This window comes from Podarcis bocagei, assembly GCF_964188305.1.
Source record: "Podarcis bocagei genome assembly, chromosome: 4".
Classification (NCBI taxonomy): domain Eukaryota; kingdom Metazoa; phylum Chordata; class Lepidosauria; order Squamata; family Lacertidae; genus Podarcis; species Podarcis bocagei.
In genome coordinates this window covers 74,968,586-74,995,394 of record NC_138128.1, presented here as the reverse complement: position 1 = coordinate 74,995,394, position 26,809 = coordinate 74,968,586, and the positions used below count along the sequence as shown (strand labels likewise).

The window sequence follows — 26,809 nt, the reverse complement described above, 5'->3', positions numbered from 1 at the left end:
CTGCTAAATTGCTAAAGAGCAATTTAGGTTTTCTTTGGATTGACATTTGCTCCGATTTAGCACTAAAGAGCAGCTTTTCCCTGGGAAAGGAGCAGAGCAAGAGGAAAACTACTCAGACCTATGCTTTCTAGGCCCAAGGCAAGCAGAAGTGGATGATGCCTGAATCCGTTGCATTTGGGGTTCTAAAGAAAGAACAAAGAAGATCTGACAAGCCGTGTAATATTTTTAAGTTTTTTCTTTCATTCTTCAATAAAGTTGCAAAAGACCCCACAAACCACCTCTGGTATACTGGTTTGTAGTTACCTTTCCTTCCACAGCAACTAATCTAAAGATTTACATTACTTCTTTCTATCCTCCCTATACAGACGAATAACTTTCATTGTGAAAACTGAGACTGGACACGCATATGGATTCTTTCAGAGTTGTGTGCATCATTTCGGATACAACCAATTTGTCCTCCCAAAAAAAAAACCCACTCTGGATCTCAAATTCAGTACTCCAAAGTCACTTAAAAAGCCAGGCACAACATAGCATTTTTTCAAGAGCACTTATTTGCCCTGGGTTGATACACATACAGTTGTTGGTTTTTTTTATATATTTTATGTTGAGAAATAATTACAAGTAATGCCCTTAAAATTGCTTTTTTTGTAATTTAACCTTGAACGTTAGCCCATGTCCTGGTGTGCTTGTGAACACTATTCATTCCTATCCATCCCAGCCACTAACATCACCCCCCTGAAAGCACTCTGAAATTATGCCTCCAGCAAGAGCAGACTGAGAATAAGTTAACACCATTGTTGCTTTAAAGGTGAGCTAATGCTTCCCAGCTACATAAAATTTCCCATTGCTTGAGTCACGCTTCAGTGCTCTGGGAAGAGCAGTAGATAATAGTATCTATTTTTAAAAAATTTATACTGTTTACTAAAACTAAAGACCTATAAGTAGTTTACAAATTAGTAAATAAAATAATAAATACTATGCTTTTCCTGAAAAGGTCCACTTTCAGGAAAAGGTGAATTTTCCCAGTGTTTTCTGGATTGATCATTGGATTCTGGGCACCTGTTAGCCACAGAACTAAAAGGCTGCAGAATTTCAAATCACTTTTTAGGGTGCCTATTGATTATTAAGGGGAAGAAAAGATGGACAGGGAAGGAAAAAACCTGAGCAGGTCAATAAGTTTAAAAACACTGGATTCATGATCATTTAATCCAAAAAGTATATGAGGAAAGGATTTGGTTAATGGTTTTAAAAAGTGGTAGCTGGCTTACCAACTGCGTGTATTTCCTTCAGACCTATCATATCATCAGAAAAAACAGTGAACTCTGACATAAATACAACTGCTAGTCATGCCTGTGCACAGCCCAAGTTCCTGCTAAACAATTTCTCTGAGTGTTTGCCAATACAAAATAACTATAAGAAATATTAAGAAGCATAAACACAATACTTGGTGCTGACCTCTGAGACCTTTTTATTTCCCAAATTACTCCAAACACAGAGCTATTTTATTCTGGTCTCAAGGACGCAATCAATTTCAACTAGAGCATACACCACACTCCATAAAGTTCTCCTATTGATCTGCAAAACATGGGGATGCCAGGTACCCATGGCACCCTATTGGTTAAACTTTTCCCAAGGGAAGCCTGTAGCTGATAAATTCTCCCTCAGCAGTAGGGCTAACTGCAATTAATAGAAATTACTACACAAGGTTTGGGGTGATATAGATTATTTCTGCAGAAGAAAAACAACATAAATATAAAGCATTGCTTGATATATCATCTTTATTACTTTTATTTCCAGGGTGGCTGGGTGTTTTAAAGAATTCTTATTAGTGCTGGGGATTATAAAAGAAGGGGAATTGCCTCACTGCCCTTTTTAACCATCTGATTCTTAAGACTTTCCTCTCCCCCAAAGGTAGACTTTTTTCCATTTTCCCAGTGCAGAGGGCTAGTCAAAAAATGAAATAGCATGTAAAGTCAATAGCATACCCACCCACCAAGGAATTTTGCCACATTTAAAACAGAAAGTATCATGGTGGAGCACATCTTTTGCATGCTCAATGATACCCAATTACAACAAATGAAACCTTGGCACCGTCTTCCCTGTAATTTTTTCACAGCACATCATAGATCTGCTAGTGGTAAACAAAGCCAGTGCTCACATTTAAAATATGTGAGCAGCTTAGACCCTTACAACTGCAAAAAAACCACAAACCCATAATTCTCCATTGGTTAACAATTTAGAATATTTCTATTGTGACATGGAAAACTTTTCTATATTTGTCCATAAACGAAATGCTGTCAATAGGAAATATGCACATTCTGATTTCACACAACAGCTATTTATTAATACGGTCTGAAGCTATTGTTCAGGATGCTTGTTGTATTTCTTTTCATTACCAAACATGCATAAAGGACTGCAACAGCAACAGAAGCTGACATGACAAGATCCACTTGACATACATTTATTGAATACTGCAACCAACTGCCCTAAATTGTTTGGTGAGGAGAAAAATATACAAACTGAATCACTGGCATATAGAATTTTAGGAATAAATATTAGTCGCAACATCTTGAATTTGCATAAATTCTGAATGGGGAGATTTCATGGTGGTGCTCAGGACACCGCAGTTCATGGTGGCAGTGCAGGGAGCTATAGCAGTTGGATTTGCCTTTGCATTTAGAAATGCACAAGGCAGAACTATTTAGTGTTGCCTTTCTTGCCTCATACCGGATATGATAATAGATGTGGCAGGGATGTTACAAGTCTTTGCTTCCATTGCAACAGTTCTCAGGAACAGGGATAATAAATATTTTTATTATTTATATGCCACCCATCTGACTGGGTTACTCTGGGCGGCTTCCAGCAAACTATAAAAACACAATAAAACATCAAATATATAACACTTCCCTATACAGGGGCTGCCTTCAGGTGCCATATAGTTGTTTTATCTGTTTGACATCTGATGGGAAGGTGTTCCACAGGCTGGGAGTCACTACCAAGAAGGACTTCTGCTTGGTTCCCTGTAACTTCACTTCTCACAGTGAGGGAACTGCCAAAGGGCCCTAGGAGCTGGATCTCAGTGTACAGGCTGAACGATGGGGGTGGAGACGCTCCTTCAAGTATACAGGGCTGAGGCAGCTTAGGGCTTTAAAAGTCAGCACCAACACTTTGAATTATGCTCGGAAATATACTGGGAGCCAATATAGATCCTTCAGTCTTCTGTGCCCGTCCATGCCACATTTTACATAAAATGCCACCAGATGATATTTGCTCCTTAAATAGAATATTCAGTAGTGATGATTTTAAAACAAACATGCTTTCCTCAAGAGTGGGAGGGAGGGTGCTGACTATATGAGAAAGATCCATGGGATCTGCCCCACCAATGTGGTTGCTTCATTTATACACCATCCCAAACTGAAATATACTCAGAGTCGCAAAGTGATTTCATGCTCTTTATTCAGCTCATAGTGGTGAGGAGGAATGAATAATAGTCCCCTCAAAGTATCTGCTTTATATACATTATTTACACAATGGGCTGCACATGATTGGCTAATTCCGGAATTCTACTGTAAGCCAATCAGGTTGTGGATTCACTTCTATCTGGAGCATGATTGGGTGGTTCCTGCCAACCAATCATAGTGCTGCATTGTTCTAGGACCAATCAGACTGCTGCATTTTGGATCCTATTGTTCTAGGACCAATCAGACTGCTGCAGTTTGGATCCTATTCAACTCAGTACATAACACAAACCATGTGGGGCTGCATCATGGAAAAGTTGTTGCCCTGCAACTGTGTTCGTATGTGAAACCCACATTTCAAAAGGGCTTAAAGTCAAATGTCATTCCTAGTTTCTGAGGATATGTGTCTCAAGCCACGTACAGACAATCAAAAGCAGCATAAGATCAATATATGGGTGACATTTCCTTGGCCAGCCTTCAGAATTGGTATGTGGATTGGTTCTATGTGCACACTGGTTGGCAATGTGTGGAGGGCAGCAGGAAAGATTCCCTCTCTATGCATTGATGTTACAATTTTAGAACAACTGAATAATAATTTGGTGTTTCCTTAACTCTTGTGTGAATTTAAATCATTTAAATCATGTATCTAATCTCTACGACTGCTGGCTAAAAAGCATAAGTCTTTAAAACTGCTAGCTTTCTGGCAGCTTGCAGTGAAAATTTTAAGGTTTTAATAAAAGCAGATACACAATAGCCTTTCACAATGTATTTAGAGACCGAAGCAGAAGCAATGCATTTTAAAAGACAATGCATCTTTTATGTCTTATCGAAGTCAGAATGTGAATGTCCTAAAGTTTATATTAAAAAAGACTGAACACTGAACTGTGAAAGTCCTCCAGAAATACAGGTTTTCTTGTTTTACTAAAGAGCCTCAGAGTACTAGAGAAAAATGTTTTTAAACACAATGGCATTTCTCTTCTTGGAGAATTTTAAAGATCCAAAACTAGATTCAGTTGGATGTTAGGTGTGTCACAAGGAGAGCATTGACTTCCTCCATATACAATGATTATGTGAAAAAGCTAACAGTTTTTGGAAGATGGTAGCCAACACAAATAATGTTCATTTACCACTTGGACTCAATAATTTTTCTACTTAATTGTGTGAAGGAAGTTGTCCCTGAATAATTATATGATCTAGTGCTAAATCTATCTGTGGCAGCAAAAGAATGCAAGTACCCCACTGAAAATAGTCTCTCCCCCATACAGCATAAACTGAGGGATAGGTAGGTAATTGTAGAGAGACAGAAGGAGGTGGCACCTACTGGGTTTCATTTCTGAGGCTTAAGGCTGGCCTGAAGTCTCATGATACACAAGTTAGCTCAAATGGCATAACAAAACCTCAGGAAAAGGTTGCAAATGGACGTTTATCTTTCCACAGAGCTGTTGGATTTGGGGCATTTTGGGGAGACCAAAGCTGTTGTACTTTGGTTGGTCGACCTCCATAGAGATCAGGATTTTTTAATGCCTACCCTCATTGGCTATTGGGTGTGTTATGTTTTCTGCCTTCCTTATATTGTTCCTTCTTGTCCTGGTGGACATAATCTGTATCTGGCTAAATCTGGTCCAATGGCTTATGCTTGGCGGTTTTATTTGTCACAAATTTGGTACACAGAACAGTGTAAATTTGGAAGAGGCACTTTAGACTGGGGAGTATAGGAAAGCACCTCAGAACTTCATCCCTTATTAGGTAAAGGACAGGTGAAAACATGTCTGAGAAGTATTGGAGTTGGTTTGCTATTTGTTCTTTTATTGTTTTATTTGTTCTTTTATTCTTTTATCCATGGTTTGTTAGCAGACTTTTTGAGGTGGTCTTGTTCGGGTTTTCCCATTGATATATTAATGGAAGATGGAGCCATGTGAGTGCCTAGAAGTCACAGGTTTTCCACCAAATGCAAAGTTACACAAGTAACGTCAATGTGGCTAAAGCATATATAATGCCACTAGTGTACAGTACAGTCGTACCTATGTTTACGTGACCCTCTGGTTACGTAAACTTCGGGATGCGCGCGCAGCAAACCCAGAAGTATTTTACCAGGTTTCACCGCACGTGCATGTGCAGAAGCGGTCTGCACATGCACAGAAGCGGTCCTCAGGATCTGACTGGACCTCCAGAACGAATCCCATCCACAACCAGAGGTACCACTGTATATACTGTAAATAGCTTTTTGCAAGGGAGGAGAGACACAGATAGGGGGGCACATTTTTAAATTTTCCTGAAGGCCTTCCAGTAGTAGGGGAGAAACTGCCTCTATGCCTTCCTTGATTTCTACAACCAAAGGCAAGGGTTGGAGAAGACTTCCTTTTCTTACTGAGCTTTCAAATATTCTCCAAAGGTTTGAAGTAGCAGATCAACAATACCATAAAAACAGAAACTATTTGTTCAGGTACTTTCAAAAAGAAGTCTAACCTGAAAATCTGGCTCCAGGGGCTGGCATTTATCCTTTAAACCTTTCCTCTTTCTGTTTTCACATTTATAGTTTTATCATCTTTTGCCTAACATTTTTTACAGTCCTTTTTTAGACTAGATTTCTCCTCTGACTTTCTTATCTGAGTGCTAAATATTGTAAAGCAAGGCATCAAAAGATGGCGGTGATACTTTGGACAGCTTCACCTATAGCATAGCTCCAGGCATCCTTCAGCAGTGAAAAGAAAGCCAATTATACTAGAGGAGTGGAAGACCCATTGTGTAAGGTTCAGTGCAGATAGCAAGAGAAAAATATGTTGGAAATTATTCTATTAAGTCTGCTGAAACAATACTGAATACAAAACTTCCCAGAACATTGATTGGTGTGGGATGCACATGTAATTTAAGAGCATTATCTGAATTGACACTCAAATATTTTTCTGCTTAAGAAACAAGACTGACGAAAATGCATAGTCATGTTTAAAATGGTTACGTGCCAATGGTTAAGTGCCAAGATCCCTGAAATCTTGCTACCACTCAGTGGAGATTGGGGTGGGCAGTAACAGCAGCCTTTCCTTGTGGCATCTTTCTCTTTTTAAGCTTAAGTCTCAGAATTGTTCAACTTCTAAAAGTTGAAATTCTTTTTCCAAAGAGAAAGACACCACCAGATACAAACCTCTTGGCACAACTGAGGTCTCCAGCTCCCCATCCTCAAGGGGAAAAGGTTGTGGATAAGACAGACATCTTGGAATGGACTTGTCTTTAGAGTCAGCCTTAGATATCCCTGCCTTCTTGGGAATTACAGCATCAGAGGAGCTCACGATGCAAGCACCTCTCCAGCCTGAAGAGGTCACAGTGCTCTCAGTGAACTCCAAGGACTCCCACCCAGAGGAAGAATAATAATGGGAGAGCAGAACAGGACTCTACTGTCCCATCTGGTCATGGTAGGGAACCTATATTCTCCATACATTATTGGACCCTAACTCAAATCAGTCTCAGCCAGCATGGCCGACGGTCAGGGGTTATGGAAGCTGTAGTCCAACAACATCTGAAGGGCCACTGGTTCCCAAACCCTATGTATGTGAATCCCCCCCATGCCCTTGATAAATTGGACCAAGTGCCTATTGTACAATGGATACAAATTTTGTGCACCAAAAGACTGATAGTCTTGCTCCATCTTCTGGAAACTGGGAACATGACTTTGCACACCCAAATATGTTAAAGAATTTCTATTGAACTGATATGTTTTTGTCTGACAGTTTTTTATCTGCACAAAGAGGTGGTCACAACATATTCTTATTTGCCTTAAAATAGCACTATTTAAATAATTCATGATCAATTAAAAAATCTTTCTGTACAGACAAATTAAAAGCTCTTTTATCGCATATTATTAGCCTCAGGGTATACAATCAAAATCAAACAACTACCTTAACATCTACATTAGAGTGGGGTGGCATTTTTACATTTCTAAAGCTCTGTTGTCAGCTATTATGTCACTATATAATCAGAGATATCTAAGCAGAAACAAAACTTCCTTTGAATTTGAACCAGCAGTGCCACAGGCATGCCAAAGGCACTACCAACATTAAGAAGAACATTACTGTTTTAACCAAATACCCAGTTTGACAAATGTACTGCTGAAACAAGTTATAATATTAATACATATATGATGACCTTATAACCCCTCTGTTTTTCTAATTGACTAATTAGCTAAAACAATTTTAAGATGATATTGCCTTCCACTATTATCACAGCAAGGGGTAGGAAGAATATTTTTAGTCCACCCGTCAACATATGATCCAGGGCAGCATACAATACAATAAAGCATCAAAATAAGCAGTAAAATAATGCTACAATAAAACAAATCCAGCTTAATTTATAAAAGCAAAATAAAAATACAGCATGTCATTAAGATCATTCAGAGAGTCACAATTTCCCCTCCCCCTATTGCAAAACTGACAAAATTCCTAGTACAGTTTTAAGGACCAGGTAGAATGTGATTCTAAAAACATGCAGTTACAACAAGGCCTCTTACAGATGTAAAGATCTAGAGGGAACATCAGGTACTGTTACTTCATAATCATTTTTAAAGCTTTATTGATATACAGAATGTTGTACAATCTTCATCTAAATATTGTCTTCACAACTGAGCAGCAGTGGGGAAAACCTGCCCAAGTCTACCTCTGAAAAGCTAGGAAAGTTTTCCAGATCTAGCTCCCCAACTCCACCCCCGGGCCTGTGGGGCTCCCAACTACCAATGCAGAACAGCAAAAGCCTCATGCAAGTTGTCCTGAATGATTCTACTTTTATCAATGTCAGTGGCAATGAACCAATTTTTTAAAATTCAGCACTGCTTGTCTACAACTACATCAGTGTTCTTATACTACATAGTATTTCTGCTTCATGCAAAATGATGCAGGAGAATCCTGTTTGTGTTAAAAGAAGCTTGAATAAGATTGTTAATAACTAGCAATTTCAATTAAAAACAAATGAATTAAGGATATCAGAAGATTAAATATTTAATTGATTAACCAGCTTTATTTAAAAAATTAAAATAAATGCTTATATTGCTCCTAAGAATTCAAATATTATTTATTCAACAAAGTAACAACTTACATACAATTAATAAATGAGCTGCACCACTCATGGTTGAGATGTCACAAAAGGCCAACTTTTATATTTTATTTTTCATTTCCTTTTACATTAAAACAAAGAACAAAAATACTTTCTAACAATAAGCAAATGTGCCCTTAATCCTTGGCTTCAACTATTAAAATCTGCCCTCACCAAATAAACCTTTTAATGGTTGCAGCTTACAGTATCTGATGCTAACCACCAACCAGAAGAAATAAATGCTGTCAAAACGAATGAAGATACGTTTGAGAACACTGCCACCTACTGGCAGTAAAAAAACAGGGTAAAAAAGGAAGTCACACAATATGCCAACTCATAGGCTTCTAGAAGTCTTTCAGAGCATTCACGTGATCTTTTGGCATCAAAAGACCAGACAGTTCCCCCTGCCTACCTATTTAATCTGAATTTATCATTGCCATAGAAAATATGATCCATAACATCATAAAATATGTGTATTTGTGAATCCAGTGTGGATGAACCTGGTATCTCATCTCAGACTTTGTATAGGTTCACATTACTGTTTGGTCTGCATCCAGTGCACTCCCACAACGTTAGCGGCAATCCATATCAATCCTGTAGTTTCTTGACAATAATGCAGTATTTTCCTCAAACCAGCTTCTTCAGCTTTCCTCTAGAAAACTGGATGTGAAATGAACAGTAATGTGAAGATTTGATATGTGTGCGTGTGCAGATGGCAGCTTCAGTTCTGGAGAGTTTACAAGGGGGTCATGCACACTGGGTGAAGACACCCCCATCAACTCTATGATGTGAACAACATTCTGCAAATGCAGCTTGAAATGTAGTGGGGGGGTGACCTTGCTGCTAATGTGACACGTTTTGCATTGTAGCTTCTTTTTTAGGAGGGCTAGAGACTAAGGGAGGAATTTGATGCTGTGCTAATTTGATGGTTCTGTCAGCACACACGTTTCTGTTTGCCCGATGGAATGATCTCTCAATCTCCTTCCCCCATTTTCTATTCTGGGGGTTCTTAAAGGTAAAAGTAAAGGGACCCCCAGAATAGAAAATTAGGTCCAGTGACGGATGACTCTGGGGTTGCAGCGCTCATCTCGCTTTACTAGCTGAGGGAGCCGGCATACAGCTTCCGGGTCATGTGGCCAGCATGACCAAGTTGCTTCTGGTGAACCAGAGCAGCGCATGGAAACACTGTTTACCTTCCCGCCAGAGCGGTACCTGTTTATCTACTTGCACTTTGATGTGCTTTCAAACTGCTAGGTTGGCAGGAGCAGGGACTGAGCAACAGGCGCTCACCCCGTAGCGGGGATTCAAACCACCAACCTTCTGATTGGCAAGCCCTAGGCTCTATGGTTTAACCCACAGCACCACCCGCGTCCCTTCCTGGGGGTTCTTACTCCACTCCAAATAGATCTGGATGGCATGGATAAGAGGGGCAAGTCCCCCTGCACTGCTGCCTGCTAGTGCAACTACTTAGCTGAATCAAGCCCTTCCTGCCAATGAAAGTCTTTGCAGGCACCTGGGCACCCTTGGGTGTCAGGTTGGTGATCCCCGGGTTGTCTACCCCTGTTCTACATAATGTGTAATTAGAGTTTAGAACAATTGCTAGAAGGCACTGAGCATGATCCTGATGAATAATTGACCATTTATTGATACGGAAGAAATGCAGAAGAGAAATCTAGTGGTTTAAAACAAAGCCGTTGAATTTTATTCCTCAGAGCACCAAGTAGTCCTCAAAAGTTTTTTTGTTTAGAAAAGAGGAAAGGATAGAATAGAGATAGTTATATCACTCCTGGATATAAAAATGCTGGGAAAGTGCTGTATTTTAGGGTTTTTTCAATTGAGTACCTGGGTTCAAAATAATTCAACAACTCTTTATTTACACCCTGGTTTTCTACAGGAGTATCCAAAGCAGCTTAGAAGAATACTATGTCGCTCAGGTGGTGGTAAGACATCTGTCAGCAGAACAGAGAGGGAAACAATTTTTATCGGTGGTTGCAAGAAGCAATGATCCCTATATTCTGAACAAAATGCTTGTTTAACCTGGAGGTAGGCTGTATGAATTGTGTATTGCTTTGTAACGATTTGTTGGGTCTCTGGACCGTAATAAAGATTGATTGATTGATTGATTGATTGATTGATTGATTGATTGAATTTTTAGCAATTTCCCCCTCTGCAGTCCTCCACAGTCCTCCTACATCTGCTCTGGAGGGCCCCTCAGCCCTCTGGAGCAGACCTAAGGGGCATGGGAGCTGCAAGGGCAAGGAAAATAACCAAATCTGATCTCTGGATTCCTCCTCCATCCCTTGGAAGCAATCAAAAATAAACTTCTTGAAATAAACTGGGAAGCCTCAGTTTACACCTACATAAGACATTGTGGGTGAAATTCAGGGCACACATCATATTGAAATAAATAGAAGTTGCATGTGATAGCAACATTTACGTGCTTGGGTTTCAAATCAGTTGAAAATTGGTGATCCAAATGTACAAACACATATGATTGGGCTACTAAAGTTTCTTACCTGTTGTCGTTTGAATGCCAAATGGTCCAGCTTTTTCAACTCTTTCTGGAGGTTTTTATATGTTTTCTGCAGTTCAGATTTACTTGATGCATTTTGAAGACACACAAATGTCCTTTGAACCTATGGTCAAACAAGGAGGGGGGGTTAAATATTATTTTAAAATCTTCCGTGCTTAATTAGGAATAGGCTCAGAAAGAATAAGCTAAATTGGGATCTATTTGCTTTGACACCAGGTCTAGCCACAGTATTGGGAACATGACAGTGCCTCTTGGTGGCTTCCCCTCTGTACCCTCAACCCAAACAGGAGCTGCCCCTCACTGGGGCACCTGGTAAGGTCTGTCCCTTTTCTCCAAAAATTACCTGTTAGTGGCAAGAAAGATATTAGGTGGTGGTAGCACCTAATACCTGGTAAGGTCTGTCCCTTTTCTCCAAAAATTACCTGTTAGTGGCAAGAAAGATATTAGGTGGTGGTAGCACCACTATAGATATCAAGATCACTGGGAAATGACTAGCTAGACTGGGGCTGGGTCCAAACTAACTGAGCTTGAATTTCAGAGGAGCTTGGGCTTGGCTTATAAATAAGTAAACTCGGGAATTCAAACGTCATCTGCATTGATACACAATTATTATTTCATATATGTTTTTGTATGAGCAAGACATGCATGCTTTGTCTCACGAGATTCATACTTTAAATTCAATTCCCGTTTCATTGTCCGAAAATGTTTTCTTGACCTTGAGGTAAATTAGGGCATGCAGCCCTAGTTTACAGAATTAATGTTTAGACAAGTCATTTTGATGAAAAACTATTTTCCCCCATTTGCATCCATCAATGATTCAGTTTATTCGTGCACATTATGCCTGAACTAACTTTCAATTAAGAGAGATGGGTGGTTTTGCAATTAAACTTTGTTCAATGCTTTTATTTACTAAAGCTTTTCTTTCACATTTAAGAAACACCTGTTGGATGTGCAATGCTCAAACAAGGGATTCCAGAGTATTCCCCATGTGTCTCAGTATCTGCTACTGGAACATAAAAAGCCTTTAGCTCTCAGCTGCTTTAAATGCATCAAATCATTAATTGCTGAGAAATTCACAGTTACTATGGGTTACAAACACAAACTGGAAGAGAAATGTTACAGAGTGTACAATGACATGAAAAGAGAACGAGCCCATGGATTGCAGTTAGTATATACTGGTCCCACATTATGGATCAGAAACTAGGTTAAGTCATAGATGTATTCAGACAAACGTTTTAACTCAGATGCTGTCCATCCACACTTCATTGCTTTAAATGGAATACACATTCAGGTATGCAATCTTTTTTAAGCCATGCACAGGGCCAGATTTAGGTTTGATGAGGCCCTAAGCTACTGGAGATAATGGGGCCCTTTATATGTCCAGCTGTCCTTTGTCAAAAACAAATTGTCACTGTTTTTGTGTTGAATGTGCTATATGGTAATTTATGAACCTACACAACACAAAACACTGTTGCTGTATGTAGGTTTTATTTTATTTGTTTTTTATCTTATATTTTGGAAATGTACATCCAGGTGTTTTTTTCCTTTAATTTTTTGGGGGGGGCCCAAGAGAGTGGGGCCCTAAACTATAGCTTGTTTAGCATATATTTGTACGTAAATCCAGCACTGGCCATGAAGCATCAATAGATCACACCTACATTTGTATCCTGGTTTATGATCAAGCAGGTGATGTGCATGCAAAAACCAGCTTGGATGGACTTGAGTCTGTAGATGGGCCTTTACAGTTCCCCTGCTGGAAACAGGCTGTGATTGCTCAAGCAGAGGGGCTGTGTCAATTTTCCTGTGGATGCACATCTTCAAGACAAACTGTTCCCCACTACATGCACATAGCTTTTCAGATTCCAAGGGAGCATCAGTCTCATACTTCAAAGGAGCTTATAGGAAGATGATCTGGGAAGATGTGTACTCCTCTCTCTGGAGTACCCTAAGCTGGAGGCAAGCAAGTCACAGACTGTTGGCTTCCTTTCAGCCTAACTCTAAAAAGCTTCTCGCTAAAAGTTTGAGGCAGCAAGAGAAAGGTGCACATGTACAAGGCTACCCAGTACATCTGCATGCAGGACACCCACTTAACAGTAGGAAGCTAATATTTGTAATAGTGGTCACAAATGAGTATTACTTAGTTAAAAATAGCTGTAATTTTGCGACAGCAAATGTACTTTAAACGTGGATGTGCTAAAACTCTGGTGCTAAAACTCTGCACTAAAATGTGCAACAACCAGACCTCCATAATCTGCATGGAGCTCAGTCAAGTCACACAACGCAACCTACATTTTAACTAATATAATCACTATGCAAACATCAGCATGACATCAGGAACAATGTCAGTGCTCGACACTCCTGTGCTACCAGGTTCTTTATTTTAAGGTGGTGTGTACTTATGGGACATAAAGGTCCAACAAGAGAGCAAGAATGAAGATACAAAAAAGTTCTTAAACTATGAAGTGGAACAGAACAGTTGGGTACTGACATCACTCTCACTAACTATACAGACTTTACAGACACTGGACTATAGAAAAGATTGTATGGCATGCCACCATTTTTATAGTGCTTGCTATAGACTAGTATCAGAAGTTGCATGATAGATTTCCTGCCTACTATTTAGATTGACTTTGATCACATTTCATTTTATATTACCTGATGTCATATATAATTAAAACCACTATGCCTAGGAGTGAGGGTCTCACCTTAGCAAGGAGACACAGGTGTTACAGTGCTTCAAAAACCAGTTCCTAACCTAATTCTGATGAGCAATGGGCACTTTTGTAGAAACTGCATGATGTGAATTTTAATAATCCTCCACAATATAGCTATTCTATACTGTATCATTTCATGCACTGCACGCCCCAGACCAGACAGTATGTCTCTGACACTAAAGCGATAAAATGCTGTGCCAAAACCCATTTATGGATTTGGCCCCCTTCTCCCACCATTTTATACATTTAACAAATCTCTTACTTGGTCAGCAGTTTCATTTCGTAGTGAATGACATAACCTTTAAAATTAATTTCGGTTCAGTGATCAAACACCTATTTTATTCTATGAAAATTAGAAAACCTTGGAGCAATGGAACTGGAACGCAAAGAACCTCTTCATCTGCTCTCAGATGATTAATGGACAAACCTTAACAGCCAAAATCCTCATATCCTCATGAAGGAATAGTACAATATGTCAGCATTGCCACTATAGAAGAACACATTCCAGGGGAAGCTTTATAGACATATATTTAAACAAGATTGCCTTTTTAATTGACGTGAACTAGCAAACATTCTGAGAAGGGTTGCTCTCAGTGCTGCACAACCATCACTAAGGTACTGCAGAAGTTCAAATGCCTTTTCTTGGATCAGCTCCATAGTTAAGAATATTTCAATTACCTGAGGGAGCTCTAAAATATAATAATGAAAGTTAAAAGACTTTGGATAGAAAAAAGCAAAGTCAGAACTCATTACAGATTTCAATTGTATTAGAATTTGGCCCTGGATGGCAGTGACCAAAATACTATTAGCGCTTGATGGCTATTCAACAGCATATGTTAAAGTTACCTGGTCATCTCAGTCTATTTTCTAATTAATGTGACAACATGAAAAAAGAAATGCTTTTGGCAGATGCAGTATGATGAACAAGCACTGCAAAGCAATGAAAAATATACTACTACTTCCACAGAACAGAACTGAGGAATATGCTGGGCACTGTAGAGGAAGTTTATACAGCTGTCTAATATGCTCTGTAAGGAGAGAAAATCATTCTTTACAGATGGTTTGTTTTCCATGAATACTACATTTTTAGAAAATGGAAAGGAGACGATTATAGTATTCTTTGGTATATGCTCCATATTTCTGAAATATTCAGCAGCACACTTGTGTGGTTTTCAATCGTTTTAGCAATTTCTAACAATTCACACAATAAAGTAACCAGAAAAGTTTCAGAAGTACCCACAAGATGATTTCAGAAGTACTGAAAGTACCCACAAGATGATTACTTAAGATTGGTTATTATTGCTATATGAAGCATAGTGGCAAGTCAAATTTCAGAACTCTGATAGAGCTTTGATATAAAAAAACATAGTGGGCTAAATAAATAATAATAATAAGGCTCAACAGAAAAGCAACATTCTATCCCTGCTCCGCACTATAGAATATTGTGGATTATAAATAAAAATATGTATTTTTTTATTTAAAAAACTGAACTGTTTCACTCACAGTGCCTATATAAACTAACATATGCTATTAAAATAGGACACTGGTCTTCCTCAGTGACCTCCAATCACAGATGCACCACAGCGCTATGTTCTACATGTAGCTGCTTCAGTGACTTCTTGGAAACTGCTACCTGCCTTTCAACAGAAATAGTCTGCATACACATTTCACACCCACCCACCAATAATCTGGAAACTGTAATTTAAGGGTGCTGGGAATTGTAGTTCTGTAAGAAGTAAGCTGCAGTTCCCAGGATTCAGGGGGGTGCGTGCTTGAAATGTACAGTTTGTCCACAGACACAGCATGCATATAAGGGAATAGAATTTCAGCTCTGATCCCATTGTGGAAATGCCTTCTCCGCATTTTGGCTACATATATCATCTCTCCCCCTCTTCCAAGATTAGTTGCTATGGAAATCACTTCTTCCAGTTCATAACTGAATGGACAATGCACAGATAAATGGTGTCGGGATGGGGGAATGGGGGAGCATGGTGCGTACTGTCACTATTTTTCCTAAAAATAAAGCACTGCTTAGGATGTTAAAATACTGCAGTGAGGTCACACAGAGGAGGACACACATTAGCAGGTCTCCAAAATTCTATCTTAAAAGCCTCTAGAAGTAAATGTATTTCTGTACAGAAAAGACATTGAGGAAGGAATGCTGCCTTGATGTCTAATTTCACTGATACTATGGTGGTATATTTTTCAGTTGACATTGTTATTATGCACATTTCAGCTTTTTAAAATTAGGTTAATGGGTTTACTGATTTTCTGAACTAAACTTTTGTTTGGATGGAAAGTCAGTCTACACGATTTAAAACAAAGCAAAAACTAAATACTTGCAGAAATCTTTCAAAAGAAAGCGGGAAACAGCTAATAACAAATAACAAAAACAGTAGGTGCTCAATTATGAGGCATTTCTGTATTACCATCCATACGCAGCATCCCAAACCATTCATTACATTACAGATTACAAAAAATAGACATTATTACAAAACCTACATGAATGTCGTATGAAGGTAAATGTATGTGCATACCATGTAATCCTGTCTTCTGAGCCTAAGGTGAGAAAACTGCTTCTAGATAACCTGGATTTGAGCCCATGCCTCTTAGGAAGGTCAATATCTTTCTTTTCTACCTTCTACCTTTCTACCTTCTCTAAAGTAGGAGTGGTGGCAACAGGATTGCTGTTAAGATGCATGCTGGTTAAGTACTTAATTCGTTCCGGAGGTCTGTTCTTAACCTGAAACTGTTCTTAACCTGAAGGACCACTTTAACTAATGGGGCCTCCTGCTGCTGCTGCCACGCCGCCGAAGCACAATTTCTGTTCTCATCCTGAAGCAAAGTTCTTAACCTGAAGCACTATTTCTGGGTTAGCAGAGTCTGTAACCTGAAGCGTATGTAACATGAAGCATATGTAACCTGAGGTACCACTGTATAAGTGTTTCTTGCCCCTTAGAGATGCCATATGCCACTCATAAAAATGAAACATTTGCCCTGATCTATCTGCTAGTAAGTCATGTTTAAGTCCCACTAGAATCAATGAAACTAGTTAGCCATGACTAACTTAAGTCTCATGGATTTCAATGGAACTAGAGCATAATTAACTTTGGTTAGAGTTGAGCCACGGCTTGGTTGTTGCATTTGAAAACAAAAAACCTCCCATTTCTAAAGATTTATTTGTTCATTTATTTTTAGGCATTCTATACAGCCTATTCAAAACAAATTGAACAAAATACTGTACCAGAAGAAAAATAATGGGAATAAATATAGTACAATAACCACATATTATAACTAAGAACAACACCATAAACTCATTCCAACAGCTAAAATCATCCACAGCCAAGGTCATAAAGACTGGAGGGGTGGGGACCAATAGTAAGGTGCTATAAAAATTAAAAAGAGGAATTAATACCAGTTCTGTCTGAAAGTCCGAATTAGCCCCAGGTCAGTTTAAAAAATAAAAAGTTTAACTCCCAACACATTTGATATAATGGAATTTGCAGGTTGAGCAGCAATGATTCAAAATCCAATCCTTTTGTTCATCAGTAGCAAGCTCCATGGCTTACCAACATGAATTTGAATTTACTGACATGTTCCGCTTTTAGTATATTTGTATTTCCAGTTATCTGTATTTCCACGCTTTGAATGTTTGCTGTAAGCTGCTTTGGACACAGCTCATTGTGGAAAAGCTGCATATAAGTAAACTCAACCAATCAATGAATATTTTAATTATTTACTCAAAAAAATCTGAAAATTAAGAAAGCTTGGTAGCCGAGAATATGGGAAAGGTCATTTGCTGACCATAGTAGCTACTTACCGTGGTTAGATGTTGCAACAGGTATGAGACATCAATCATATCTGCCAGAATAAGAAGCCTTGTAACAGCAGCCAGAAGAGCACGTGCTACTTGGACAACGGCCTCCCTTTTAGGCAAATAACAAGGATCATCTGTGAACTTTTTTGCAGCTACCCTTAAAGCTTCACCTGTAAAATAAAGATACAAGTAATGCTGCAGTCCACAAGCAAATTCATCTGCTTTGCTTTGGACCACATCAGTGAGGCCGAGAGGGGGTTCTTCTCGTCCAGGTACCCCAAGACCTCCACACTGCCCAGGCGGAGGTCACCTCAGTGCTGCTTGTGCAGCTGTTGGCTTCACCCCCAGAGGCACATTGACAGATAGATGCTTCAGATTTACAGAGATGTGGAGTTGAAAGGAAATATTTCGCCTTTGTGAAAAAAAATTCTTTTTTGCATTCTTTATTAGGGGAAACAATAACTAAGGCAGGGGAGCTTAAAATTACATGACAATGTATTCATTTTCATGCTACAATATGCCAGTTTCTACCTATGCATCATGCCAATTATTGCTTTTTAATATAGGATATGATTTATAATATATATCATTCTGTGTTGTAGTTTATAAACACTGGAGCAAAAGGCAGCACAATGCAACTTTGCAATATTGTGTAGTTTTAGAGCCATCCACTTTACAGTCACTGTGTACTTACTCCAAGTGAACTGTTGGTCTAGTACAACTTGTTCATTTTGCATTCTGGGGCTGTTTCAACACAATACCATAGAATCTCCAAATCTTGCAGTGCGGCTGCATACCACTGGGAACAATTGCTAATCAGTTCACTGTGGAGTGTACCCAAGTCAACCACGGGGTTAAATGTTTTCTGTTAAATTTGTTAGCATGTACAATACATTAACATACAAAGCAGCTGTCAATCTGGGAGAGAAAGGCTGACAGATGCCAGGTCTGGGCATACGGCAGGGGTAAAACTTGATGGCCCACTGGTTCCTTCCAGCATTACAGTTCTGACGACATTAATTTGTTTTATAACTGCTTTGCATCACCAATGCCAAGAGCAAAAATGAAACCATCCCTATTTCCTTCAGAAAACTCTCTTTTTTAACTGGAGTGTTTCACAATAATAAAAAGAAAGAAGAATCAATACATTAGACTGTTTTCAAGTTGTATCTCCCTAGCCAAGAAAAACATACTGAGACTGCTGGCTGCAGCTTTGAAGAATTGCTACAGTGGAGCTAATAGATTTGTTGGGCACAGAAAAAAAACGTTACTGAATTCAGGGAAAGGGGAAAATGGGACAAGGGAGAACTGATTGGCAAAGAGAATTTATTACTGCAAGGCAGACTGAAAAAGGGAAGTGGAAAAAAATGTGAAGGAAAGCAGGAAAAGAACTGATTGATTAATTCTGCATGTAAAATAGCAGCGCTTTGATGATCCAAGAATGAATGATAAGGGACAGACGAATTTAGATTGGAGATTAAAACAGCATTAAGTTTTCCAGGGGAGGGGGCATGAAATGAAAAGGCCACATGCCCAAGCAGAAGTTGTCATGAATAGAAAGAGAAAGAGAATAGAAAGAGGAGAAACACACACCCTTCAACAAGTTTCCCACAAGCACAACCAGGCAACCTTCCTATCAAAGCCCAAGGAGCAGTGCAATAGCAACTGTGATAAGATGTTCACATTCCACTTTTCCACATGCACCCAGACTCATCTTTGTGGGGGAAGGAGAGCGCTACTGTACAGCCCTATCATGTACAGTAATGGAAAAGACCACACTGAATTCTGTGATCCGCTGTCACCCCTGTTCTTTGTTTTGAAATCCAATTCATTCCTGCTTTCTGTCCAGCACTCCACTTGAGCCCTGATTAGACCTTATGGCTGAACTGGAAATAACAATTCAAGTTGGGAGCTTGGGGCCTTGCTGGTCCAACCCTCAACATCCCAAAACCTATCTGCCTGGTGTTCCCATGTTGTGCAGGGAAGGTTTGAAGGGGGCTTCTAATCATATGCACTCAGGGCTCCTGATTGTATGGAGGCTTCTGCTCACATCTTCCCTACTCAACATGAAAAGGGGTGTGAGAGAGAGGCAGTCATACGCAGAGGGGGTGAGGAACTCATATACAAGGAAGTTGGGGTGGGGCAGCACATACAATCCCCTGCCTCCTATATGCAAGCAAATGACCTATTGCCTGGTCAAACTTTGATATTTTCTTATACCAAAGATTATACTTTGTTTAATGAGATACAAGTCTTCCTACAACTGGATCCAGAGAGAAATCTGATTATCAGGAGTGATACTACCATGAGGCAGAATGAGACAATTACCACAGGCAGCAGAGGTGGCCCAGGCCCCATGCTCACTTGCCTCAATGACACCCACCCAGTTGCTGCATCATCCTCAAAGTCATCCCCTTGCCTTTCTCCTCTCTTCCACTGCTGTGGCCCCTGCTCATCTGCCTCTCCGTTGCTCCAATTACTGACTAACTGCTGTTTCGCCACTGCAAATGTTGAAGCAGTGCTGGCGGTCTTCCAGACTCACTCTGAGGAAAATCCAGGGATCTTTCCTCAGACAAACACGTTCTGGGCAAACTGGCACAGAAGGGTGCTTGTGCTGCCACCGCTGCACCATGATAGTTAAGCTTTTTTTTAAAAAAAAAGTGAACTAAACGTAACTTTAAAGGTCATTATCTAGGCCTTGCTGCAGAGGGGCACTGGCTGCTGTTGGCCGTTCAAACTTTCAGTGGAATTCAGTGCCTGGAATTTAAGCCTTCAATCTATATCCTCCCTTACTTGTTCTGGCTTTTACCTCCCCTTCCCTCTAGACATCTGCTTTTAGCTGCCACTCTGAGAAAGCTAGGCTGAAAGCAATGGGCATTCCTTTCTCCTCCCACAAAGAGTTATAAAAGCTTGCTCCTTCTGCCAGGAATAGTCACCCACTCTGAAACCCTCAGGTTGCCAGCTCTAATTTTCCAGAGCAACATTAGCAATAATGTTCACTAGCTGAAGTTTCTAAGGGAGATTTGACCATTACGCATGACCTTAAATTTGACTTATATAGCTGTACACTTAGTTTAAAACACCTTCAACCTGCTTTTACTATTTCTGTAGCATATTGCCCTGAAGTATTTGGTCTACATTCCTCTTTTACTTCACCTTGAACCACTTTGGCATGATAAAAAAGGAGAAAATGTATGCCACAAGCTGTTATTTTTGATGCAAGGGTATACCTTTAGCCTGTTGTCCTTCCCTACTGTTGTAATTATTGGAACAAACAAGACAAGCCTTTTTTGTTGCTATATGCAAAGCCACCTACAAGTCTGATCAAACTCAGGACTGTGGAAGTTTCTCTCACAGAAAAAACAAATAAACACACTACTCTATGCAGCTGATATTTGCATTTCAAGGGAGTCTCCCATTGGCCGTGATCTAACCTTCCCTCAAAACACCAACAACAAAATGCAAAAAGAAAGGCGTTGGGAGAGAAGCAGACATAAAGAACTAGACTCCCCCTTCCTAAACCTATGCATTTTACTGCATGTTATGGGCATATTTTTGTCACATAAATAGTTTCCCTGTGCCTACTTACATAACAAAAAACATGCACATTGATTGCATTCATGCAATTAGCACTTTATCTAGTTTGGCCCTCAGTCACAAATGGAGAGGGGGCTTTGCTTTGAAAAGGCAGTTGCTCTCTAGAGAAGGTTATTTGATGATATCTGAAAGAAAGATACAGTTTAGAGATTATGAGATTTTGTGTCTGGCTGAGCCAATCACAACAGGTCTCAAGTGTTGATTACTGAAGTGGGTGATTAGCAATTCTAATTCTAATATTTAATTTGTAGAATATTTAAACATGCATCAATGGTGTGATTGGCTGATAACTCATCTGTGCAAACAATAATAAACTTAATGAATTAAAATAATTATTTTAAAGTCTTTTACAAATTTGATTTAGGCAAACAGTAAATGATACCAAGTACCAATTAATCCCAAAAGAGAACAGGCAGATTTGTCCTAAAATTGCTATTGCTGACCACTGACTACCAAAACTATCTTTAACATGTGCCCACAACTTGTACAACCTTTTGATATTTACTAAAGGCAAATAGAAGCAGCATGCAGTGGCAAACATGCAGCATTTCAGTCATCAAACTGCTGGCCCAGGTTCTTCTCTAAAACAGATAGCAAGGGAATTTGTACAAGAAACTAAGACTTGTAGCTTGAGAACTAAAGAGAATTATACATCTCTGTGTAACATGCTCTCTAAGCAACTATAGGTTCCAGAGTCCCTTAGCTTCTGCTAGCATTTCCATTGCAGAAGCAAGAGGAGCCAATAGGATGGGGCTGCAGGATACAAAGACAAGCATCATCATAAATCGGGAAGCAGCGTCCCACAAAATAGTATGAAAGAATTGCATTCTACAATTAGATTCAGTGAGTATTTCCTTATATACTGTTTCCTGATATGAGAAAATTACATCAGCAAATTAAGAATGTCAAATCCATATCTTCCGATTTCCTTTTGGCTTGAGAACAAACAGTATCTGAAGCAACCTATATTTGTTTCATAGTGATTGTGGTATTTGTGAGCTAAAGTTTATCTAGGCGTTCACTTGAGATGTGATAGCAACTAACTGCATGCAACACTGACAAGGCAATAGACGGAAATAATACAAGCTGCAGCTGTTGCCTTCAATACCATATATAGGCTGTAAGTAATGGGAATAGATATCAAGCATTTGAGCTATGTCTGAACCACTTCTGTCTGGGGGAAGAGAGAAAGGGATGAAATGCACAAATGATTATCCTAGGAATATGTTACATTGTTGTCCTGGTTTTACAATAATTAAATATCAGCCTCACTAACATTCTGTTAATTAAATTATAGTTTGATATTAATAGTTTGAAAACTCCCACTACAGAAATAGTTCCTTTTTTCTGTTACAAGTCTTTTTCTTCCCACCTGCTTTTGAGTCATACCACACACAGGATTTCATGTGTCAGAAGAATGGGGTTTGAATTTATAAAGAACACATAAAATCCTGTTAATAAACTTTTGTAAGGCTGTAAAGAAGCATTTCGTTCATAGAAGCATAAATATTTCACTTTCTAATTTGTCATCTCTAAGTAAGGCAAAGGCACTAGGAGCAGGGTCTCCCAAACTTGGGTCTCCAGCTGTTTTTGGACTAACACTCCCATCGTCCCTGGTTAGCAGGACCAGTGGTCAGGGGTGATTGGAACTGCACTAAGGGTTTCATATAGCCAGATCTTAGAAGCGAACTCCAAAGATAACTAGCAGTATAGGACAAGTTTAGGCCAAATTAGGGCCATTAAAAAATGCTCTTTTCAAGACAAAATCTCAGGGTGAAATGGCTGCCATGCTCCCACAAGGACAAACAGGATGTTTCACTTTTTCTAAGACACTTGTGGTGTATAAGAGTAGTATTTGGGGGGGGGAGGGTACTTTGTGGTCTAAGATTACTTGGCTTTTGAGAAAACAAGGGAAATGAATGCTAATGGATCTATGAAAAAGTAAATTTTGTAAATTTCACTATGACATAGAGTCCAAAATGCTACACAACCTTTTAAAAAATGAATCCTTGTGATGAGTAAAAAATGAGTTTTGTATTACCTATATAAAGTGAAGTATATATGATTTGTAGTTTTTAAATTGGGGAGGGGAAGTGTGATGAAGTGGGGAACAACCCCATAATAACTCAATGGCACAAAATGTTGAGTGTGTAAGGGGAAGGAAGAAACCTGACAAAAGAGCAGGAGGGGGAATTGAATGAAATGGAGTGGAGTGGTCAATGACTGCAAAGGGATTGGCACAGAAAGTGGGGAATCTGATAAATGGTTGGAAGAATGGCTAGAGGAGGAGACACATACAAAAAAAGGGAAGAAATAGTCTTCTCATTCATCTGGAGAGATCTCTTCCTGGTTCACACTAAGAAACTATTTTTAAATCTCCCCAAGGATGGGATGAAGAGCTGTCAGTAGAAAACACTGGAAGCACCCAAGATTTTAATTGGAGCTGGCACTGAGCACAAACATGCCCATGCCATCCTCCCAAATTTTAAATTGATGAGGACGAGACCAATGAGAACTGAGGATGCTCAGTGGGCACAGAATGTTGATTAAATTTGGGGAGGGGAGGTAGAGAATGAAAAAATAAGGGGTATTGGTTAGAACAAAGTGGTTGAAACCCTGAACCAAAGCACTCCACACTGTGATATTTTGATACAGGGCCTCACTCGTTCCTTCAAATACTGATTTATGTGTTCCTGTGCTAAAATCCCCACCACTCATGCAGAAGAGAGAGGTATCAGCATACTTGGGTTATCCCAAGGCTTGAAAATGCTTAAAAGAGACTGAATATTAAAAATACAGATGAGGTGGGAAGAGAAAAGGTAAGAGAAAGGGAGAAACACACCATGAGTGGAATTCAACACTGATTGTGCTAATATGATTGTTCTGTCCTCTGAATTTGTGCAATTGCAGTCACGGACCTAAGGCCATTCTGATATGTTTTGAAGCAGAATGCTGGCCAAGGGGGGAGACCTTGCAACAAGATGATGAAGTTGTCAGCTCAGGGGATTAATTTACTTAATTTACTTAACATTTTAAAGAAAAACTCGTAGTGGTTTATGAGAAAATGTACAATAATAAAAACACAACTAAAATATAAAAGAGACATATTACCAAAATATAAAAACACAAAACTGTGCAGTGCAATCTGAAAAAAATGTTTCAACTATCAGGGAAAACCTGAGTAAACAAAAAATGTTTTAAAAGACATTTGAAATATTCCACAGTTGATACCTCACAGATGACAAGGGGGAGGACATCCCACAGGGTCAGTGCCAAATTAATAAAGTATGAAGATGAACAATGCACATAGGCATGTTGATTGTTCACCAAAGCTATTTTTGAAGATAGAAAAAAGGCTGAGAAAGGAGGGCTAGTTAAATGTCCCCATACAACATGTGACTTTAGTCCTCCAAACCAAGGGTTCATCTACACTTCTACACAGAAAACAGGGGTCAGAGCAGTTTTGCCTTTGCCCCGCCACTTTCGCCCAGAAAACCTGCTCTTTAGTGCTAAATCATAACAAAGTCAATCCACGTAAAACATGACTGCTGTTTGCTCCAATTCAACACTAAATTGTGGGTTTTCCCAGGGGAAAGCGGTGGGGCAAACTGAGGTGTGGATGAGCCCTACCTTAAACAAGTAATTATACAAAACAGAAGATGTTGCAGAAATGGGAGAATTGAGTGCAGTAACTACCAGTCTGTATCATTTGTTACCAACAAGCTTTTCTCTCCACCACCCATATTTACTGTTCATTTATGAACCTGCCCACTCTCCCTTCACCTTTTTAAACCCATTATTGCTTATTCTGCCACCTCGAAGTTATTTTATAGCACACACACACCCATTTCTCACATCATACATTCAACACACGTGATTTAAAGCACATGATTTCCCCCAGAGAATCCTGGAAACTGTAGCTTCCCACTCACAGAGCTACAGTTCCCAGGATACTTTAGAGGAAGCCACGTGCTTTAAATGTGTGGTCTAGAACTGGTGTGAGCGGCTGAACATCTGCTTGACATGCGGAAGATCCCTGGTTCAGTCCCTGGCATCTCCAGGTGTGCTGGGATAGGACCGTGTAAAAATCCCAGAGGGCTGTTGTCAGTCAGTGTAGACACTATGGAGCTAGGTAGGCCAGTGATCCAACTCTGGTTAAGTTATCCCTCTATAAAAGTAATATTTCATTTCCTCAGGTCATGTGTCCCCAGTTAAACTGGCATTGTATAGGAGGTTGTCCTATATAATGCACAGGGGGGGCGGAGGATTCTCCTTTATGGAAAAAAATAGGATTAAGCAAATAAGAGAGCCAGGGAAGTATAGCAGTTAAGAATGTTGGGCTAGGACTAGAGACCCAGATTCAAATCCCCACTCAGCCAAGAAGCTCACTGCACGACCTTGGACCAGCTGTTCTCTCTCAGCCTTGCCTACCTTGCAAAGTTGTTACAAAGATGAAATGAAAAGCGTGTTTACTGCCTTGGACACCTTGGGGGAAATGGAGGAGTATAAACGCAGTAAATAAAGAAAATAAATAAGGACTGTGTTACTGGAAAGGTGTCTTTTCCCAAGTCAAACCATTAGTCCATCTAGCTCAGTACTGCCTACACTGACTGGCAGCAGCTCTCCAGGGATTCAGGCAGGGGAGATTCCTAGCCGTACATGCAGATGCCAGGGAGGAAAACTCGGGTGCAAGGTATTCTAACCACTGAACTATGACCCTCCCCTTAAGACATAGGTACATTGGAAGCCACATTATGCAAAATCAAACTCTTGGTCCATCTAGCTCAGTATTGCCCACACTGACCGGCAGTGGCTCTTCAGGAGTCACTTCCAGCTCTACCTGGGATCTTCTGCATCAAAGCAGATGCTCTGCCACAGAGCTATGACTCCGCCCCCCTGCTTTATTTGCAGATTAAATAAATAACTGGAATGTTGGGAATTAGGAAAAAAAAAGTTATTCCTAGCCTAGCAGCTGGTCGGGGGCACTCCAGCCATCCTTAGGGCCATTTGCCCCTCTACCTGCCTAACCCAATTCCCCCTTCCCTACCTGACTGACTGGGGAGTGGGTTCCACTCTGCCAAGGGGGGACGCGACAGAGGTTGGCACCCTCTTCCAACAGAGCCAAGCTTGGTCATCTAGTCTTCTCGTTTCCCCACCTGACATTGGCTTGGGCTGGGAGGGATGAGATGGAGCTTTACTTCCCTCCTTCCCCTCCCTCTCTGATTCCAGGTTGTTGGGAGGGGGGTGCTTCCCCCAATGCATTGCCTTTTTAACCCTTCCCTGGCATTCTTGGAAAGGGATGGCCAGGAGGAAAGGTGCCTTTTTGCTCTGAGCAGGCTGAAAGGCAGAGAAAGGGAGGCAGAGGGGGAAAGATGGAGAGGAGACTCACATAGGTCCTCAGGGCAACCCTTCCACCTACATGGCCCACACCCAACCTAACCTATGACAAGCATCTTTTTATTGTTGCAGAGAAATTACCTTCTCCATTCCCATGTTCCTTGACAAACAGGCACAATCCTAACTCTTGTCTCTTCAGAAGTTAGTCCTGTGGATGAGGACTGTAGACTATGGGTTGCCGCTCATACAAATCCTGCTCAGAGTAAACCCATTGAAG

The 26,809-nt window shown here is 39.9% G+C and overlaps 1 protein-coding gene across 5 annotated transcripts in view; it reads right to left on the bottom strand.

Moving 5' to 3' along the window:
* Positions 1 to 26,809, bottom strand: part of CTNNA3 (catenin alpha 3) — a 559,480-nt gene that overhangs the window by 519,814 nt on the left and 12,857 nt on the right. For all 5 annotated transcript variants that reach the window (XM_081190844.1, XM_081190843.1, XM_081190842.1 and 2 more), the window contains 2 exons: positions 17,602 to 17,768; positions 11,051 to 11,170 (listed from right to left, as the gene is read on the bottom strand). In XM_081190844.1, coding sequence (XP_081046970.1) covers positions 11,051 to 11,170; positions 17,602 to 17,768 — 287 coding nt within the window. The remainder of the gene's footprint in view (positions 1 to 11,050; positions 11,171 to 17,601; positions 17,769 to 26,809) is intronic.